Raw genomic sequence first — 22,701 nt, 5'->3', positions numbered from 1 at the left:
CAGGGTTTAATAGTTCTTCATGTATCATATTTTCAGTTATGTTGCTTGGTTAGAATATGGTTGCAGTTTCCTTTTTATTTGATCATATTCTTGTGACTAGGTGATGAAGTTCTAGGGCCCAGGTTCTAGGACTGTTGATGCCTTGCCAACATGTTGTTTTATATTGCCAGGTCTGGTAGAAAAGAGCAAAAGCACTCCCTATACGGTACAAGAGTTCTCATTAGTATAAAGTGCAAGCCACTTAAACAACAATTTTGTGTGACTGTAATTTTTTTCTTGTTTGAGGTAAAAGTTCCCTTTGTAGGAGGCAGCTTTCTTCCACACGTGTTCTCATTCACTTGCACAGGATCCATGGAGGCATGCTGAAAGCATAGTGTTGCCATGGCGTTTCTATGGCAATGGTAAACCAATCTCACAAACAGACCCTCTGAGTGGAGTGAAAGGTACAGCCAGGTCACAGCGGTGTTGCAGTCACCATGTTGTATGTTAGCAGTGTAATATGTGACTCCCCTCAGCACACAATAACTGTACAATTTATGGGCAAGGTCTGACCCTGGTGCTGCAATAAATTTGTATTTGATTGCAGACATGATTTTAATGGCCTACTTATCTTGGTTATTGCAGTGGGCAAGCTGTGGCTTTTCGAAATCTTAACTTTATGTCCGGATTGTGTTTCTTATGGGAGCGGCATAATTTTAAATTCCTGGAAAAATTATAATGCATCTTATTTGTATATCCTGAGACTGTAAGTTGATTTTTTAACCCCATAACTAACATCCCAAAATTTCGTTCTGCTTTGAATTTACTTTGAGGTTTCGTTTGGTGAAAATGCAGGTCAAGTTCACAAAGCAGATTCAGCCTTTACTGCTGCATAATATTGAATTCCTGGATAAATTATGATACCCCTTGTTTGTACAAAGAGACATTGGGAGTGTATACTCTGGTTGACTATCTGCCTGTTAGCTGTTGTGTAACCTTCTGTTTACCCCATGGCTGCTAAACCATATTTCTTTTCTGCTTTGAAATTAATTTGATTTTTTTTTTTGTGAAAATACAGGTCAAGTTCACAAATCTGCATAAGCTAGTTTTTTTCATGTTAATGCATTTCTTGCTTCACAACTCCCCAATCATAGTTTTGTTTTACTAGTTTAGATTTCCTAGGAGATTTTGTTTTGTAAAAATACAGGGAAAGTTTGAAAATTGACCTAATTGTACAACACAAGGTAATTTTTAATGTATTCAATGATTTTATTTACATCTGTTCTTGTAAGGAAAACGTAAATCTGAAATCTTCTCCAACACAATCCTACTGTGATAAAATCTCACCTGTCTTCTCTAACACATTGAATTTGGTCTACGTATGCATGGCACATTAAACAGTGCTTTGTGAAGTGTCAGTGCATTTACCGAATACAACCTTTGAATCTTAAAATGTACTGACATGTGTGTGTGTGCGTGCGTGTGTGTGTGCGTGCGTGCATGCGCGATTAATGCAAAATGTGGCTTACGGTTGGAGGACTCAGGAGTATTGAGGATGGAACATTCAGATGAAGCACATTGTTCAGCAACACTTCAGAGAAAATAATGCTTCGCAAAAAATCCCTGAAGAAGGCCTAGGGGCTGAAAGCTTTAGATAATTAGACAATAATTACTGTATTTTTTCATCCCGTGACTGCCAAGCTATATTTCGGTCTCAGTTGAAAATGCTCAGCACGGACATTTTAACATGTACAAAACACTGCAATTAATCAAATTGCCAATATTATTAGTAAGATGATATATATAGAAAGTATTAAGGAAGATTTAAGTCTCCTTCTGGGTGTTTGCTTTAGGTAGACAAATTATGTACAATAACATGTGCTCATTGCAGATTACATGCTACCGTTTCATCCAGGCTTTTGATCGCACTCTTGATACTCATCATTTCATGGATTACTCAGTGCTAAGATAATGAATTGGATAATAAGGTAATTTAGCACTTAAAGAAAGTGTTAACGTTTAGATTGTTTTTTTTCCTACATCGTGTTTTTCGAACAAATTAGCAGATTACGTAATTGATAAAGTTTTGAATGGTTTTGTTTCTCGTAATATTGACTTTTCTTTTTGTTGTGACCAAAAATTGCAGTTGTGTTATTGATTGAAGTTGGGTCTCACTTACTGAATCAAAGCCTCAGGTAAACAAACTTTTCATTAGGATGGCCATAGGATAGTAGATGGGGACTTTATTGATCCCATACAAGTAAGTTTAGGTACATACAAGCTGCAAGAACCCATCAGCCTCTCTGGTGTATCCAGTATGGGATGTGGAACAGTGTAATTGTGCCTTAAATTGCCTGTAAAGTTATAAAATTTGTTCCATTGTCTGCTAATTGAAAACAGTTATTTCTGCAAATTTAAGCTTCAAATTTTTCAAAGGCAGTTTTTTCAATTGTTTGAATGAGACGTACACAAATGCTGGTTGAAAGAACCGGCTGTGTTATTGTTTGACCAGAGAACGCGACCACCACTAGCAAGGCAGAGGTGATAGACTTTCAATGCTTCATAGAGCCAGAACCCAGGGACGTATTTACTTATGAATGGAGCATTGTGAGGTAATTATTCAGAACTCAGGTGTATTCTATGTTCACTTTCTCCAGCCATTAAACACAGTGTGTAAACACAACAGTGCATGCAAACAAACTTCATTTAGGCTAAGCGTATACTAACGCCAATGAAAATCGAGAATGACACGAATTTGTACATGGAACTTGAGAAACATTTGACAGAGGATTTGTCCGATTTTCGTGGGAATTTCCTTGAAGGCAACAAGATCCAGGAATAACAAATTTGAGGAATGCTATGAGAATTGTATCAGAAGCATAAACTCACGCTGCACTTTTAGCTCTCAGGAATGCAACTGACCATAATAGGACAGGGAAAGGTGAACATAGCTGGAAACTATACAATATATCTATATATAAGAAGCTTATATCTGGCCGAGTGTCACCAGGGAGGTACTTACAAACTGAAGGAGAATGTTGTTTTGACGGCTCACATAATAAGTCACGAGGGACCAGCTGGGACTTGTGCACAACACAAATATTTTATGGAGGGACATTGACTTAATCACAGGATGGAGATATCGGCCACACACAGGTGATAGATTTGAGAAATAGGTGTAAAAAAATCCTTTAAAACCTTTTTGAATGAAGATTTACTTACAGAACTCAACCTGTGTTTTTGACCTGTTAAATCTTATTATGTGACAGAAGAATGTTACAAGGACTTGGAGGTTCATTTTATGATTGATTTTCAATCGCAACCAGAAAGTTAAACATGCATTTAAGAAGATTGCTTGGAGAAAATTGATTGGTTAGCTATCATATTGCCTGATCATCAAAAGGAGAAAATTTATACAATCTAAAAACCCAAGTGCACGGGAAATTCTAATGGCATTTTGAAAGATATTGAATATTGTATGGGAGGGACAAGCAAGACATTTCTTTCAACCCAGGGAAACTGAAAAAGTACTAATAAATAATCAAACAGTTTATGCCAGTGCCCAAGTTTTGTACATGTAACTATCACCCAAAAGAGGATGAACAAGTAATAAATAATTTATCATTTGTGAATGGCAAAGCAATACGAGATAGGTAATGATGCATACTAAAATAACCAGTGAATCTAAACAAGCTTTGAAGGAAACAAAAATGGACGCAAGATATTGATTGAAAGTGACTGCTTATGGCGGTCCCTACTGTGTGATTAATGGATGGAAAGGAAAAGGTACGCAAAAGGAAGAAAAAGTGCAAGTCTTGTAAACTCTGCTGTTGTGCAGCCAATCGAGGCTCCTGGACAGACGTACGAAACCCACCTATAAAATTTGAACCGAGCGAAATTTCTAAGGACAACAGTATTTTACCGAGTACACAACGTTCCCCTGTTTCCAAGGCAGGGTTTGTGGATGAGGAAGGTGAGAGACCAAATATAGAATTAAGAAAACCTAGAGATATTCCTGTTAGTAGTGACAATAAAGAACCAGACATGGCTGCTAATTCGGGAAAATGTCCTCTTGGAAATCCAACCTCAGAGGAAGCACCATTGCTTCATTGGCGTATAACAACAGAACGTCCAAAACGCCATGATGACAGTGGCTTCCTGAGCGAGCCTAGCATTAGGACGCGTGTGCCAAGCTCAAATTTAGACGAAACACACGAGGATATGTCAGACTTTGAGCCAATAGGTCGCTCCAGTCCTGTATTGGATAATTTGCTCCCATCAGATTGGGGTCCGAGGAGCAGGAAGCCATTGATTGGGCCTCACACGGAGAGTCTGGCTCATATGGTACATGTCTCAACACTGAGGCCTCGAGAGATGGAGCCACCACCAGCGGTCACTTCTCTTCCTCCGCCAATTAGTTCCGATTCACACAGCAGTGTCCACATATCCTATGGCCACAAGTTATCCAGACCCTCCTCAGGATCCGACTCACATGGACTACCTATAATCATTCATCATCCAATGCCAATTAACATGTCTCCAAGTGGCCAGTTTGCTAGAGAAACGACGGAGGATAGTGTATTACTTCTTGGAGATCGACAGCGAGATGCCACACCTTACAGATTTGTCTCCAGATCGAGAACCACATCTCAGGAAATTGTCACAGAGGAGCAGTTTTCACAGTCTTCATCATCATCGTCATCAACATCATCATCATCATTCCATCCTGTCCATTCAAGACCTCTGAAGCAGATCGCTGGGTTTCAGATCGACCTACAGCCAGGGAGGCATGGTTCCAGACCCACGGGAGGAGCTCAGATGGATTTGAGGATCTGGACGGAGACTGCCAGCAATACATTAAAAGGTGGGCTAGGGTTTCACGAGCTTTGCCTGTCGTCCCAAAGTGTGACTTGTCCTCAGTGGAATGACAAAAAGAAATGGTGTCCTCGCTGCAAAATCTCCCCTGGTTGTCCCCTTGTGTGGGTAGAAATGCACCGAGGCATTTTGAAGAGTAAGGCTTGGTGTCCTTCTTGGCTGTCGTTGTTGTCACCATTTAGTTTTTCCCCAAGCAGTCCTGTTATCTTAAAGGGTAGTTTTTGTTCTTTATTGTGATGTATTTTTTTTCAATGTTGGTGCATGTGTTAGGGACCATTCCCACAGATATTTGGATCGATCTATCTCAGTAGTGTTGATGGCAATGTAGTGATACTCCCTGGAGAGTATCACTACATTGCCATCAACATAACCGGCTTAAAAGACTTTGAAGCCGGTTAGTAGATAGCAATTTAGTGAGATTCCCCAGGGAGATAGACCGATCCAGATGGGTCAATCTAGCATGGGAAACCTGTCTTAGTGTTTATGGTTGATGTTTATGCCCATGAGCCCCATGACCCAGAATGAAACCCCAGGGTGATATGGCATTCCTGTTTCACTGCTTTTATTTGTCTCAGATCACATAGTCATGTGCAGCATTAGCTTGTATGTCTCATATCAGCATGCAGTAAGATGTTTCCAAAGCATCACGTTCTCCTTTCTGTTTAGCTATATTACTGTATGGTGAAACTTTTTGGTATTCTGTAAAGAATTTCCTTTCCTTTTTTTTCTTCTTTTCTTTGTCTTTTCTTCCCTTTTTTCTCACACATGCATGTTTGCACACATACATCCACACACACATGCACACAGACATGTAAGCAAACAAAATATGTTTAATAGGTCAATTTATACAGTCATAACATTAGCACTTACCTTGATTTTGGTAATAATCTTCAAGAAAAAATGTTTCTGGCCAGATTAATATATATAATTGTGAAGTGTCGTGCCAGATGACTTTGGACTACAACTTGTTCAGTGCATTGTTAGCTTTCCGAGGTTCTATTTAATGATGGCTGTGGGATAGATCTGTGTTGAGAACTCTTCTCAACTCCACAGAAACCGAGAAGCACTTGAAGATAACACTGAAGGTATCTGCGTACTATTTACTTTCGGTACTAAACAAATGATCGGATTTATCAGGGGGGAGGGGGAGATAAATGAACTTCTTGAAATAAAAAAGATATATTGAGTAGTAAATCTTCATACCACATAAAATTAAAAACATACTTACTCCAAAAGTAGCCAAGCTTTGAAGCAAAGCCTCTATGAAATAGAATGTGTTGGTGTGTATGTTTTTATAGATAAAACTTATCAAAGATTTATACTTTTCTTATCTCCCCAAGAAAGAACAGTTTAGTCGCTATTAGTTCATAAGATGTAAGCTTAACGCTAACCGTTTGACTCTAAACAGATAAAGTTCAATATCTTTTACGTTGTCGCTTAGGATACAAACGGACATTTTAGTGAGACCAGCAAATTTCATTAATCACTTGTGTTTGTAAATGGGGAACTACATATATTTTGACTTCCACAAAGATCAAGTTTAGGATCTGAGTACATTTATGGGGTGATTTTGTGGAACTTGGATAATAATAATAATAATAATTATGGCAGATGATGACAATAAGAGAAATGGTAAAACTTTATGGCAGGAGACAGCAGAGATATTCAGAGCTCAGGCCAAGAGATCTTATTTTAATTTAAAAAGGGGTAAGTTTTGATATATGGCGCAGTAGCTGACTTCATTCGCAAAGCAAAGATTTACTTTTGAAATGGAACTTCTCAAGAGAAAAAATACATTAAGCCGTTTTCATATTAATTGGGTTTAACGACTGTAGTCTAAGAAGTCTCATTATAATATTAAAATTGGGATATTGTGTGCTTGTAATAAAGTGACTGGCATGGTAGACATATGAAAGATTTACTCATTAAACAGCATTCCTCATAAGATACAATGTATATTTTCAAAATAGAACTAGTTTGTTGGTTATTCGGCACCGTAACTAGCTTTGGTATCCTTACCTGGTAGTAATGTATTATCAAGAGAGAGAATAAATTATGCTGAGTATAAACTTAATGGACATGTTTGTATTTGGATTGGCAGATTAAAATCAGACTGGATGTGAAGTGCTGCCTGGAACCCATGCATACATGCTTTTTCATGTTTAGTTATATAAACTGAGCTGATCGAATGGTTGTTCTTTTAGTTTTTAACAACAGGTTTTAGTCTGACTTAAAGGCACGTACACATCAGTTCAAGCTTAGACTCAGATTGTAAGGACGTGTACACATCAGTTTCAACTGAGACTGAAATTAGACTAATTCGGTTATGTCAGCAGAGGACCAGATTGCTGAATAAAACAAGTATTGGGGATGACTTGTGATATTTAACATTTATAGCTCCATTAGCTGTAAAAAAGACTAAAAAAAATTGAGATTAATTATTACAGAGGTTTGTAAAGGTGAAAAATGGTAGTCAGTTTCATTTGTTTCAAAGGTTTGGGTATGTTGTTTTTGTTAGATGAATGAGATGAAGTTGACATAAGGAGCAAAGGGAAAAGTACTGAAAATGTCCTCATAGTTTTACAGGCCAATGATTTGCACTGTTTTACAGCTTCTTTCTAAACCAGGCACTGAAGTCTGAATTAAGTGATGTCAGTCGGTCATTTTTCATTTTTTTAGACCTGTTACAGATGTTTCTTGCTAATTGTACCTGAACTTTAAGTAGAGTCATGTTTATGTCTGATTCCTATAACAGCAACAACAAACATGAGAGGGCATGTTTAAGTTGTCCATACCTGGCTCTCTAGCAGCCCGTCTATTTAATGGACACCTTAAGATAAGAGATTACACTAAGCCAAATACTAACTGCTATTTCTTCAGATAAGGGAGCTCTATTTAATCGGACTTACAGGTGAAGATTTGCATTTTTGCAAACAAAACCAAACAAAGAAAATAAAATTAATTTGACAGTAAATCTTTTTTGGATATCACCTTAGTTATGAGGTCAGTGTTTTTCATTTTGTTATTCGTTGGAGTATAATTGTCTTCCCTATTAGACACAAATACGTCCTAATTGTCTGAACAGAGCAATAATTACTACCTAAATGGCATTCCCTTTATTACATATTTTTTGTTGCTGCTATGGGTTATAGAATGTTATGTAAATATTTGTAATGCAGCAAAATTGATTATTGATATATATATAATATAAGAACACTTAACAAGCTAATAATGACTGCAGCATAACCTGACTGTATATTTAATTGGAAATGCTTTAATCCATTGTTCATTGATTCATCCTCCTATTCCCCTGGCTCTGATGGCACCTGCCCGACCACATTACGTCCATTGATTTTTTTCTCCCAATTCTGTGAATCTGTAGAACGATTTGGATGCACACAATGCTTCTAAATCAGTGGCTTCCTGCTGCAGATATAATGTAGTTGGCATTTTGTTTCTATCGTTGCAGAAAATGGATAAATTTTTCCGGTGTGGTGAATGTTTTAATCGGTTGGATGTTATTTTTGACACATGCGTTAGCATAACTGTTAAAAGCAGGGTTATTATATTTTAAAGACATGATATGAGAACAATAGAAACTGAACAAAAAGGGACCTGCATAGCCATGATTTGTATATTCGATCCACATAAGTTAAGACTGAGAGACATACAGAAAGGGACATTGGATCTGACATTGCTTTAAAAGGGTTTAGAATGTCTATATGTAATTCTCAATTAAGAATCAAGGAAACTGGAAAATTTCCATCGGATGTGACGACTGTGATATAATCCTTTTATGCTGATGGCCACTTCTGCTGCGATTTACTCTTTAGTATGGAATGAATGCCTGCACATTTGGAGGTCTGATTGTAAAGTAATTTAGAAAGGAGATTGTATTTTTAGTGACTAGAGATGAAGATAGCAATATAGTCCAAGATTTTCACTAAGAATCATCTTATAATGGATGGGATGGAATATGATCGGATCAATACTAGTACTTGCTCTGAATTCAACATGTCAGTATGAGCAGCTCGAATAAATTCTTGCAGTTGAGGTTCCGCGAACGGTTGCATCGAACAAATTTCTATGGTTACACACCAGGTAATCTGATCAGTTATAGTGAATCAATTTCTTTGATTTATGTTGTGATTTACACACCTATTATATAATTATGCTAATCCATAACTAGGATTTGGAATCCCAGTGCAATTAAGGCACGATTGAAATATCAAAAATCTTCATACACAATCTTATATGATGAGCAATGCTTATCTGAGACTTAATTAAGTTATTATATTTTGTAAGTGATAATGTACATGGTAAGGGACCACAATACCATTACTTCATGATAGAAAAAAATGTCCTGATGTCATAAAATAATGATAATCTATGTTGTGACATCTTGTCATAGCCAAGAGACACTGTCAGATAGATTATTGCTAGGCTGCCAGCCTGCTGTATAATAATAATAATAATAATAATAATAATATTGTAAATAACAAATCTGATATCTAATATTTACATTAATGAGTACAATTATTTATCCATGATGGGTGCTAATGCAGTTTGTATTCATGAATAGAGAGTAGAATTATTAGCTTATGATCAATCACTTCATCACTTTTCCTCTCTGTCCAAAAAAACATTTTCCATATGGATTCTTTTCTCCAGGTCCTAGGAATACCAGCTAGGTTACAAATTAAAGATTTGCAAGTTGCGTTATGTCTTATGATATGATTAAATATGATTTTTCATATTGCTCATAGTACGAGAAAGGATCACAGGTCTAGACAAAGGGTTATGAGAATTATGTTTTCCGATGTAATGGAGTGTTCTGCATTGGTGAAGATATTCTTCAGGTTATCACTCATCTTAAGCCTCAAGACATATTATTACTTGAATAGACTTTTTTTTGCGTTTTATTTGTTGTGTAACCTCCAGTTCAAATAACAGTAACATATATATAAGTCTGAGCAGCACTTTGAAAGGTCGTGCCTTCATATTAAAGAAATAAAATAATGTGTTGCTTTCAACAAGAATTGCTTGTAACTATAGAAACATGCTATGCCTGCCAGGCAGTTTTTCTACATAATATGATCATAACATTAAATATCATGCTGTTTAGTTAGAGGAACAGCTGTCAGCTGTGTATGTCTTGGAGACCATAAACCAAGAGAGGGAGTAGAAAAAGATGATAATAGATCATTTGCTCTTTTGAGGAGTATGCCTGAGCAAGGAAATCTGCTATATTTAACATTTCATTTGGAATCTTCACTCCCTTTAGTTAACTTATTCTATTACATTTCATTTATTGTTGTCATAATGACTATAATTGATAGACTGGCTAACATGAATTTCACTAATTTTGATGTTCGTCTTCTTCAATAGGTGGGGACTCTGATTAAATAGTAAGGAACAAGGGGTATTTGTTCAAGTATGCTTCAGTGAAGAACAATAACAACCGACATCTGAAACAACAACAGAAATACCAATAATTATTAATATTATTTTAATGCAGCTATGATCCTATACTGATCACAAAATGAATTCTGATTTAATGCCTCAGTTCACATCAGATAATAGAGAAGGAGGTGAAAAGAAAATATTTTACCCACCCTGAATTTTTACCCCAACTTGGTGGTTTTGAAACAGTCTTTATTCCCTGTTATTCAAGTCTCATTTATTTTTACAGATGAACAAGAGAGGGTACAAAAGAAGACATTCACCAATTGGATTAACTCCTATCTTTGTAAGGTAGGTACAGTGTCATCAGTAAAGATGAAATGTAATTTTGACATAAATTAAGTCTAAAGTTGCGCTAACACTCACTAATTTAGCCAAATGCTAAAACAGACTTTTTCGAAACAAAATCGGGTTAATTTGAATTGTTTGAGTCAAATTTTTACCGTTTTGAGAAAAAAATTGAGGAAAAAGTAGTGATTTGGCTACTCGTAAGCCAAGAAATTTGTAATGTTAGTAATGGGGTGGGGGGGGGGGATACATAGATGTTGATGGCGAACTTCAGTATTCAGTATTTTCAGTATTCAGTATTTTTTCTTATGCCTGGTATTTGTAAGTTATAATTTATTATGATTTATGATATTATGGGTTATTTTTTAATATCCTAGGGAATAAAAATCGATATTTAAAACCACAATAGCTGATATACGTATGCCAGTATACACGTGTTACATGTTACAGTATTTATAATGCACCATTTGTGATCTTCTGTTTACATTTTTTTCCTTACAGAGGAGACCTCCCATAAAAGTGAAAGATTTATTTGAAGATTTCAAAGATGGTACCTGTTTACTTTATTTGTTGGAGGTGTTGTCTGGAGAGAAAATGGTAGGTTGCTGGAACAAAGTGTGTGTGTGTGGGGGGGGGGGGGGGGGAGTGAGAGGAAAAGGACTCACAGCACACATTCCCTTCCTCCTTAAATTTTCACAAAAAGCAAAGTGATTGTGGAGAAAATCTTCATTTGTGCCCAAAATTCAATGAACATTATATCCTGAAATGAAACAGAATGGAGCTGTCAGTGGGACTTAATTATTTTGATATGTGTCATAGCTAGAAGGAAATCATAGGTATTAATTAATCTGGAAGTGATCACATGCTTTGATGTTTTTAATATTATGTTTGTTGTCTATTTCAGAAGTGTTATTTTGTGAAAGTGCATCTTTCTTTCTTTTTCTTTCTTTCTTTTTTTTTACTTCTCTGGCATTAATTGAATTAATCTGGATGAAATTTAATTTAATTTAATTAATCAGATTAATAATTAATATGGCTAGCTTTTATTCACGATGTATCAGGAGCAATCAGTAAAATGGAATACAGTACTATATGTGTAAATATCACTATGCAATCAATCAATTTTGCCCGCAACTTTACTTAGAAGATATATATTAATCAATTATTTTCTAGGCAATTGAGAAAGGCAAGCATTGCAAGCGTCTGCATTTTCTCAGTAATGTCACCACAGCTCTCAAGTACTTGGAGTCCAGAAAGGTAAACATAATTATGATAATATCAGCAAATATGCTGCATTTTGTATTGAAACAAGATATTCATAAACCTGTGCAAAATATGTTTTTGTTTCTCATTAGTAATATTCAGTAATTGTTACCTTCTTATATATTGGTTTGTTAGTGTGGTTTTGATGTATCAAAAATACCTGTACTCAAGAATTTAATAATTTAAAAACCATTTCTCTTTTCTAGATTAAGCTAGTAAACATAAACCCCACAGACATAGTAGATGGCAAGCCGTCCATTGTATTGGGTCTTATGTGGACAATCATTCTCTATTTCCAAGTAAGTTTATTTGTGAGATAAGATGTAGAGAAAAAATTATTATCCACTGTTAATACACTGATTTATTCTGATATTCAAGAGCATTTATTTTTCTTGGTGATTCATTTGTTAAGTGTGAGAAACTTTACAATGAAAAACATGACAACTGCAAAATTAATACAGATTAGTGTTTTAAAAAAATGGATAATTTAAAAAAATTCAGATTGAAGAAAATGCCAAATTGCTGGAACAGCTGGAGGCCAGTCTGGCAGACATGGATGGGGAGCCCCCAGAGAAAAAGATGTCTGCCAAAGACAGGTTTAAAATGGGTGCTAAGAAAGCTCTGCTGGTGTGGACAAAACACACTGTTGCCAAGTAAGCCATTTTACTTGATAAAATAATATGTATTAAGCTATGAAGTGTATGTATCGGTATATCATTCAAGGCATGCCTGGCATATTACCCATATATGAAATGAAAATTGTCCTTTAAATTTGATGTGGTTCTGATCAAATATATCAATCATTCAATAATAATCCACCTTTAAAGAATCTTGACTGTCCGTAAGTCAAGTGTGTCTCTTTGCCTTTGCAAGCAAAATGACTCAAATTTCATTATTTGATGTACTTGTTTTCTAGGAAAGTTGAAGTGGAAATTAAAGATTTTGGGCCCAGTTGGAGAGATGGGCGGGCATTTAGTGCCATGGTTCATTCTATCCGCCCAGAATTAATTGACATGAATCTACTGCCCAACAAATCAAATAAGGAGAATTTGGAGACAGCTTTCAATGCTGCAGAAGAACATCTTGGGATCCCGAGGTTACTTGACCCCGAAGGTTAGTTTTTGGCCCACATTGCCAAAATATGTGACATTGACAAATTTTCTTTTTGCATACATTTTAAACTACTATTTATCAAGCAACATTATGATAGTTTTAAAAATAATATATACTTTGATAAGTATTTTAAATTATATTTTGCCAAATGAAAATAAGATTAAGCAGACTGAGTTATATACATAAAAAAAAACAACATATTTTGCTATTGAAATAAAGAAATATGTATGAATATTCAAATTTCAAGTCTAATTTTCATTTTCTGTACCTAGATGTTGATGTCTCAAAGCCTGATGAGAAGTCCATCATGACATATGTTGCTCAGTTCCTCAGTAAATATCCAGACCCCAAAGCAATAGGAGAAACTAAAGAACCCGAGGTAGTGCTCTGTTTTCATTATGAGTTATAATCAGGGTTGAGATTTTTTGGGAGCCAAGAATATCATTTTTGAGATTGATGCAGATCTGCAATTAAAACTGGAAGGGGGAGGGGGAGTTCTGGACCCCACTCTATATTTTTAGATTTTTAGACAATAAATGACAGTCTCATCCCTCTATAATTAAGAAGTCCAAAGTGTTATCATAAATAAGAAACAGTAGTTTTTAACACTTTTATAGCTAAGCTAGCTTAGGGGTTCATAGATATATATATATAAACATAATCTCATCTGTTTCCACATACCTTTATGTAATTTTTCTCTCCAAAGGATGAGTGCGAATAAGGGGGTAAAAGTGCCCACTTTTGTACATGAAAAATAAATTGTGAATGAATGGAAAAAAATTGATGCCAAATTAAAGTTGGGGTCTTACACTTTTATGATCCACTTAAAAAATTTTTTTTTATTGAATTTGGAATATAAAAAAATAATGTCAAAATGACCTTGTCAAACATTCATGAAAATGTGTGTTTTAGGGGGGGTCTGAATTGCAATGCTACATATCTTTAGTTATAGTAAGGTGACAACTGTGAAATTTTGTATTTGGGTACAGAAGGTGCCCATGTAAAATGTAAGGCAACATGTGGCCAATCATTGTTTGTGATCAGTATTTTGATTGCTTTATTTATACATGTAGTGCTAATTGAAAGAAGAATCTTACAGTGACTTGAGGCTAAAAGATGTTCATTTTTTATATGAGCCCCTGCCTCAGACAAGCTAATTATTCACGGTTGAAAAGACATGAATATAAGGTGAGATATATGTGAAAATCAGCTTGTCTGAGGGTTGGGCTCGATATGTACTCAAACTAAATAGGGAAATTTTCAGTCCATATGCTAGCAGGCGGCCATGTTTATTCCTGCCATGAGGTAGCTGCTACATGCTTACATAGGATGGCTAGGCAGATACAGTGAAACTTTTGTACACAAAGAACAACCCAAAATAAAATGTAGGTCTATGAAAGGAAAATAGGGGTTAGAGTCAGTAAAATATTTTCAATTACAACCAAAAAAAGGAAAAGTCATTTTCATATATGTAATGCATGCTATCATAAAAAAAAAAAGGAAATATGGATAGGAAATAGAGTCCAAATACAGTAAGTATATCATACTTTCATTCTTATGTCTTAGGATAAAGAAAGATAAAATGTAAAATGTGCTTCAGATATTCAAAGTTACATTAATTATCATAATAGCAGAGGTACATTGTGGTGGCTCCTACTTTATATAGAGACCCATGCTGTAATAGACCTCTACACATAAAGGTGGCTTGACCCAACCCCCTCTAATGGGCATGAAAGGACATTTTGTACAACCAAAATTGTTGTCCATACAAGCAAGGAGTTATAACAGAAGGAGATTACACGCAAGCCTCTCTATTGTCCGATGTCTGTTACGGTGGGCGGAGCTAGCTACGGGGGGCCTCCTGTCTCAAGGTTTCGTCTGGGTCGCTCTCCTCCGCTTGGAGATTGATTTTATATGCGTTATTTCGCGTTAGAATTCGAGATCAGTAGTGTCAAAGCGGCGCTGTATGCTGACGATTTTTTTCACAGGCAGTTATTTGGACGATGTGCTGGGAGGGAACGATATTAAAGAAAGCGATTATAAGGTGGTGACTGAGGATGGTCGCCATGAGTTTTTTTGAGTCGGTGATAGATGACTTTTCTTTTGCACAACACAGTGAAAAATCACCAAGGATAAGTCAAAAGAAAACGTCCCAACTGTGGTTTGTGAAAATGACATTCAAGTGAACGTCTGTCCTCACTGCCAAAGGGCATAATATTAATACATAAACGTTTGGACCCCCTGCCCTTTTGTCCCATACACATTTACATTGAGACAGTGCCTAAGCTTTGTGACTGGTTTTTAATTTCTTTAAGTATTTTTTTCTCTCACTCGGTATAATTTTAATATCATAATGCATTAAAGTGAAATTTTAATCAAAGGTTAAGGCAATGCCACGACATGTCAGTTTATTAAATACTCGTTATAAATTTCTTTATCTTGGAAATCTCCCTTTTTATTGTCAGGATTATTTTGACACACACTGACACTTCTTATTTGTCGGTAAACAAGTGCACAGTGCTAAACATTAAGAATAATTTTTATTCATTCATAAATATATTTATGTACAAAATATATCAGAAATTTTAGTATTAACTGAGCTCTTTAAAGTGAAACAAATAAAGATGAGAATTTTGAATTTCAAACTATTATTTACTATATTAACTTAAAATATCTTTTAAGTCAACTCTATACTCAAGCATCATGATAGTAGCATCTGTGAGTAAAACCATTTTATTATATCAATAGAAGAACAAAAACAAAATTTTACACATAAGCAGTAATTAATGAAGTCATAAGAATGATTAAGTTGCTATAGTTTTCCAAGTTTTATGCAGTCTGTGTTGGAATTTTTTTCAACCGTGCAAATAGAAATAATTATATTCTTTTTTATCTGACTTGCTGATACCAGTCTGTGCCAGATACTATTCCACTCACAGGCCAGCAAGGTCTGAGAATCTAATGGGTTGAATGAAAAAAAAAACCCTAGAAGATAAGACTAATTCTTACAAATAGGATAAAAAACATGGGATTTTCAAAAGGTTATTATAAGTCAAGACAACACTTAGTAGGAACATTTATAAAATGAACTGGAGTACATGTTACAGCTGAAAAAATTAACTGGGCCAGTAAGTGACTGCTTTAAAGAAATTTCACTGAAACAGTCCAAATTTTACTGGCAATCAAGCAGACTGTTATACCATGGCACTCAACAAATTATATATAGGTTTTGATTTTTTTCCACGTGACAGTAACATAAAATTTATGTCAACTTTTGAAATGTATAGAGTCAGTTAGGTGACTGAAAATATTTTAAAATGTCATGAAGGAGCACTATTAATTTAATGCAATCTCTGTTGGCCAGTCTTATCCAGTTTCTTCTCCAAAAAGGACAAACCAAGTGAGAATTTCTTCAGGGCCTTTTCTTCTGCCTGCCAATGCCATGCCACTCAGAAAAGAGAGAAACCTGTAGGTTAGAAAAAAAAACATAATAATAGCATTATGAACTACTAGTATCCATGTAGACATTATGGAATTACGCAGTGAAGTTCAATGTGTCTTGTTATGACTTGACTGAAATAATGTTCACCACATAAATGAACAATTTACAACTAAATTTATGTAGAATATCAAGATTCATGATCACAAGCTAAAAACCCCAAGAAATTGAAAGAAATTGTACTTATTACAAGAAATTATTTAAATCCGCCCTGGTTCCTACTCTTCTGACAGGACAAAAAGGGGATTTCAGAGAGGCTGGTTGCTAAAAGGAAAATGCCCAAGGTTGTTGTTTTGAAAAAAATTGAAAAGTGTACTGTTGTTAGTGAATGTTTAATGCATCTTAGGCATTATGACAAAAGTAACTTACCCCAGACACGCTGACCTCCTTTTTTCATTGACATTTTTAAATTTTTTCCAGCCTGACCATAATTCATATATTTAATGCAGCTTTCTCCCATATCTATAATAGAAGAAAAAAAAACTTGAGTAGTGTTAAGATATGCATGTAAAATTCATTATCAATTTTGAGAGAATTTCTGTTTCAACACTGCAAGATGAAATATTTACTTTCAAGTAATGAATAAACCTTAATAGAGTTCTATTCTTTTGTAACCACCAAGGCAAAGCTTTCTTAAAATGAACTGAAACATCCAAGCTTGCCACCTAACATGCCAAAGTAGTGAAGTATAATTAAAGTAGAGAAGCAAGTACCCCTTAATTATAGAGGTGTCTTACACAATAAGGTGTGTCTTACACACCTTGACTCAAAGGGAGATGTGTAGTGAGATAACAGGTAAAGTAATTGGTGGAGCCTAGGTGAACTTAAGACTTTAAATTAAAAGCACCAGGTTTCATGTGTGTTCTTTTTTCAAAGGTTTAATATGAATTAAAACATATATATGTAAAAAGAAGACTAAATAAGTTTAAAATAACTATGCCATGAAGTCAAACTTCCTGTTAGACCGCCATGATGGAAAATGCTGGGTGGAGGCAAAATTTTCCAGTCAAAAAAAACTGAGCACTTTACTTTAACAACAAAGTTACCACTCCAAAGCCACCCACCATGGTGAGAAGAAAAATGATGACCAACTGTCATGATAAGTCTTTTTAGATTTAAACATGAAAAAGGTAAAGGCCAAAATGGTACATTTACCCATAACACTAGAGTAAAAAATTGGTATTCTGAACAAATCAGGTTATTTTTTCCAAGAAATATTGGAGCAGTATCCATGCAATATATACCACGCCACGATCAAGATGTTCAAGAATCTAAACACACCAATTTTTTTTATAATCTTGCATTTGAAAAGTACAAAAAGCGGTAAGGCTTTTGGCCGTAACAAGCGTAACACTTTTTGATCGGAACTCATGAAAATTGTCAATTGTCGTATCCAAGCTAGACCACATGTAAAATCGCAAAAAAAACGATACTGCTCAAGCAAGTGTGTTGCACACATAACAATTAGTTAAATTTTATGACTGTCATGTGACACAAGTTTCAAAAAGTAGGAGGAAAATGTCTTTTGGAGTAATTTTTTTTCGAAATATTAACAAGATGGCGGCTTAAGCATCTGCTTGTTATTCAGCTACTGAAAGTGCACCTAAGTTTTATTCTTTGCTATTGCCACAAATTACTTAACAATTGCAACTGTATAAAGACCAAACTTTCTTCATCTGATACTATATTTATAGGCACTTGTTATGAGTGGGAAATATTTTTCGTGCAATATTTATTCTCCACACACCACCTCGCGAGATCAACGTGTAGCTGGACACTTACACAGTGAGACCCTACGACATAAAAGTTGCAATTTATCTTCATATTTCGTGTAGTTATGCATTTAAAAGCACTTACCTATTTTTTGAAAACCTTGTCCAACGTAATATCATATAAATTCTGTATTTTTCTCATTTTTTAGAAACTTGGGACTCCGTTTCTGTTTCTGTCCTCAAAAATCAACAGACGAAGGCACAGATACTAACAAACGAGATTTAAACGAGAGCAACAATTAAGCGTAACAGAGATAGGCATCCATTGTTCTCTGGGTTCTATTCATTCCGACCAATGAGAGACCGTAATACGGGCTCCGCCCCCACGCGTGTAATCTCCTTCTGTTATAACTCCTTGATACAAGAGACCACCAGCCTATAATAATTACCAGAAGTTAACCAGATAAAGCAAGCTAGCCAATATACTGATGTGCATCTGCTACATGGCCAGTTTGAAATCAGTGTATGCAAGGATGCACCTGATTTAATCAGAGCCAAAATTGTTAATTAAGACACACATCTAGCCACCAGTACACATTATGGATTAAGACCTCCCATAGCAAAACTAAACCCATCAGTGGCTGGTACTGACAGTGTAAAGCTGGTTCAAAGACAGTTGGAAGTTGTGCACATATCACTTCAGTCCTGTGGTATATGAAGTTTGACATGAGGCAGGGATACAATTGAAAATTATGTTGTGGAGAAGGCTGTTTGGATACCTCACATTTACCAACATCAAGTGGTGACAGTATAAGCAAGACAAAAAGTGCTTCAGACAGCACATCTGATTAATTATCTATTGTTTCATTATTCATTCTTTTATACTCATGTTTGTATATTTTGTATAAAATAACTCTTGCATTGCATTCTATACAAGGTCTTTATCATTACATAATCATATATTAAGTACTTTTTAGGTGATTGAATTTCATTGTCATACAGATTATTGGTCATAACTGTTATTAGGTGTACTATATTTTCATTTAGTTTTTAGTTATACCTTATCATTATTTTGGTACAATTTACACCTTGTTTATTTTATGGTTTATGGAAACATTCCAAATAGCTATTTAGAGTGCTTTTACACATGATTTTTTTTTTTTGTTACTGTAATAGCCTTTTGCTTTTAGCGTTTTTTACTATTCCTTAGAAATGTGTATTGGTTAAAAATACAATTATTTATACCAACAAAGGCTGGTCTGTGAGAAAAGTTATATAAAATTAATAAATAGGCTGAAACAAGTTTTTCTGGTAACAAGACTTAAATACAGTTAAGTGAAATCAGTGATGGCTTCTGTGAGAAAATACCGTAATATACAGTACCTCTCCCTCTCTTCTCTAGGATTAAAAAAAATTACTTTCCCATTTACTTGTGCCACACCACAATTATTTAACACAAAACTCTTTTTTACATCACAAGACCAGTTTCATTAGAAAAAAAAAATCATTTATGTAATATAAATGCTGAAACAAGTTGCTCTGATTCATTAGACTGCATACAACAGGTAAATCCGGCTACCCCCCCCCCCCCCCCCACACACACACACACATATAACTCATTAAAATACTAAGTTACGATGCCTCAAACCAAATAATATTTTTCCATGCAACAAATATATGCATAAACTTTATAATAGCAAATTATTTTTAAATTTTGACGATGGGCACTTTGCCAATGGTTATTCGCACTCATCCTTTTTGCAGCTACGTAAGCATGTTGAGCATGCCAGAATGGTAGCAGATGTTGAAAGTCCAGAATTCCGTGATTTAGCAGACTGGCTGGCCCAGACAGATGACAGTTTGGAGATTGTAAATGAACCAATCCAGGACTTTGAAGATGAATTCAATGTAAGATAATGACTTTGACATTAACACATGCCAACACTATAATGAAAAATCAGTTGATCAGAGAAAGTGATGATCTGACGGTTCTGATTTGATACAGAATTTGATTTAAATTCCTAATGAAGATAAGTTTGGTTGTTTTTAGATAGCCAGTATTGATATCAAGAAAAAGAAAGAAAAGAAGGAAAGGACAAATTTGTTATTTTCATAATGTATTTTTTTTCAGCAATTCCTAGAGTTCAGAAAGGACTATGATGGCAGACATGCCATGTACGTTCAGCTCTGTCAAGCTCAAAACAGTTTATCAATATCTGAAGAGAAATGGCAATATCTACACACACTGTGGAGGCAAGTCCACTTCAAGTACAGAAAATGGCAGAAGAAGCTGGACAGTCACCTCCCAGGGAAATTAGGGGACATAGGCGGCTGGTTGAATGACGCAGAAGAGATCATAGGGAGTGATGATGAATTACCAGAACAGCATGAAGAGAAGGTGAAGGTCTTACAGAAAAAACTGAATGAACACAGGGTAAGTGACAATACATACGTGAACTGCAAATATAACTTTACCCCAGTTGTCATACATTTCTTAGAACATTGATACCCGAATTAAGGAAATAAATCAAGTTTTTGAAGCAAGTTTTAAAATTCAAAATTTGGTATTTGTATATTAGGGTGTATGAAGAGGGACAGAAACTCATTTTTGTCAGTGGTATATATTATGGTATTAAAATCAAACAAAATTTCTTGAAGATGCATTATTGTAAGTCTTTTTTTTTTATTCCAGGCCTTCTTTGAGTGCCTAGGTGCAAACAGTCAGGCATTTGGAGAAATAATGAAGTCAGGATTTTGCAATGGAAAGTTTATAAATCCTGAACATCTAGCTATGCTTGATAACCGTCTTCAAAAGGTTGTAGCCAGTGTGCAGACGAGACACAACAGACTTGAGTATGAGGAGATCAAATACAGATTGTTGGTTTTTCTTGTGGCAGCTGAAGCGAAATTAAAAACATGGACTGTTAAAAATGGCCGTCAAGAGGATGTGGAACGGATGCTTCGGGATTATAATGTAAGGGAGATTTTTGGATGGATTTGTTTCTGTCATGACTTGTGTTTCAGTAAGCACTTAATTATTTAAGAGCCATAATTCCATGCATCTTTTAAAGCAATTGGCTGAACAATAAGTTACTTTACAATGAAATTTATATGCAGGTATAACTGAAATTGTCATATTTTCATATAAGAAATAAGTTAAATGTGTTTTTTTTCTAGGAATTTGTCCATGGTAGACAGCTATTTCAGCAATATGATAGAACTTACACAGAAGTTAAGAGAATTTCAGAAGCTTATATGAATGATGAAACACAAGGTAGGTTATTTATACTCATAAGGTCTTAGATAAGTGTTTTTTGTTTTGTTTTTTTATTTGTCCGTGTTGCCAGAGGTGGACAAAAAAAATGGCAAAATGTTTTTTGGTACAATGTTGATCTTTCACCAAAAAATGTTTTTTGGTACAATGTTGATCTTTCACCTGTATAAGTTGGTGTAGAATAATGAACTTCATTAACAATATATAAAGACATTGTTTCATAATTTCAAGACAAATCAGAGATCCAGAAGATCAACAAATACCTAGAAGACGTCACAGCAAGATGGAAGAATTTGTCTGTAGAAATCCGTAGTGTAGAAACTGCCCTGCAGGAGGTCATCCAGTACTGGAAGCGCTACTCTGCCTGTGTTGACTTGCTACAAGTATGGCTGACAGATGCTGAACAGATGCTGTCAAGACCTCCTGATGAAAAAAGGGTGAGTGCTTTGTAACTCTTTGACTAAAATATCAGTTTATTTTGAATCATTCTGAATAACTTAAAAAATATAACATTTTGAATTAAAATTTTAAAAAAGGCCCACAACCCAAATGGCTATTTACACACCTGCTTGAAAAAAACGTGACATCTGTGACTTCTATTTTCTTACCTTAATAAACTGGCTCAGAAACAATATACTTTTATATCATTTAATTCATACTTATATTCTCTCTATTATAGGAATTCTTCAGAGACCTTGATAAATGGCAGGAGAAACATAATATACTCAACGACGCCAGTAACTTCCTCATTGAAATGTGTCAACCAGACATAGCGTCAGAAATTAAGCAGGAACTTCTGCTAATGAACAGAAGATGGAAAGACCTGTTTGAAGAAGTAAAACAATACCTGCACTATGAGGCTCTAGAGCAGACACGACAGGATTTCACAGACGGTGCACAAAAATACAGAGGTTGGATACAGATGTGTGAAGATCTTCTGGGGACACGGCTCGCTTGCACACACACTGGGATAAGACAATACTTACAGCAGCTTGATGTAAGTATTAATTTTTTTACCATTGTTAATGAAAAAAGCATATCCTACTATTTGTCCTCTAAAATTAATGTTTCTCATAGTTCAAAATGCAATAAGTAACAATGAATGTTTGTATCATTTCTTGGATGCCCGAATTGTTTGTGTCGGCTTTAACAGCATTTCAGTTTATGTTGACCATATGTACCTTTTTACTATTCATATGTGTAAATTGATATTACACTCTAATGCATTTGTGCTT

The 22,701-nt window shown here is 35.2% G+C and overlaps 1 protein-coding gene and 1 long non-coding RNA gene across 3 annotated transcripts; one reads left to right on the top strand and one right to left on the bottom strand.

The window, feature by feature from the left end:
• Positions 1 to 2,111: 2,111 nt before the first annotated feature.
• LOC147763520 (nesprin-1-like) lies at positions 2,112 to 22,562 on the top strand. Its single transcript, XM_087003262.1, has 14 exons — positions 2,112 to 4,843; positions 10,547 to 10,608; positions 11,107 to 11,202; positions 11,779 to 11,862; positions 12,075 to 12,167; positions 12,370 to 12,521; positions 12,785 to 12,981; positions 13,254 to 13,360; positions 19,957 to 20,100; positions 20,324 to 20,626; positions 20,885 to 21,166; positions 21,370 to 21,466; positions 21,698 to 21,903; positions 22,146 to 22,562. The coding sequence occupies exons 1-14, from the start codon at positions 3,748 to 3,750 to the stop codon at positions 22,560 to 22,562; spliced, it is 3,336 nt and encodes a 1,111-aa protein (XP_086859388.1). The 5' UTR covers positions 2,112 to 3,747.
• On the bottom strand, positions 15,503 to 18,620 carry LOC147763521 (uncharacterized). Of its 2 annotated transcripts, XR_015332989.1 has the most exons (3): positions 18,338 to 18,620; positions 16,850 to 16,942; positions 15,503 to 16,447 (listed from the first exon to the last, which is right to left on the bottom strand). It is a non-coding gene; the product is annotated as an uncharacterized LOC147763521 (long non-coding RNA). The 2 variants fall into 2 exon arrangements; XR_015332988.1 differs by lacking the exon at positions 18,338 to 18,620 and having other exon boundaries at positions 16,850 to 18,331.
• Positions 22,563 to 22,701: the final 139 nt, after the last annotated feature.

The sequence above is a fragment of the Lingula anatina genome, chromosome 2, assembly GCF_051362555.1.
Source record: "Lingula anatina isolate TDL-2025a chromosome 2, LinAna3.0, whole genome shotgun sequence".
In the NCBI taxonomy this organism is placed as follows: Eukaryota; Metazoa; Brachiopoda; class Lingulata; order Lingulida; family Lingulidae; genus Lingula; species Lingula anatina.
This window is presented reverse-complemented; position numbering and strand designations above follow the sequence as displayed.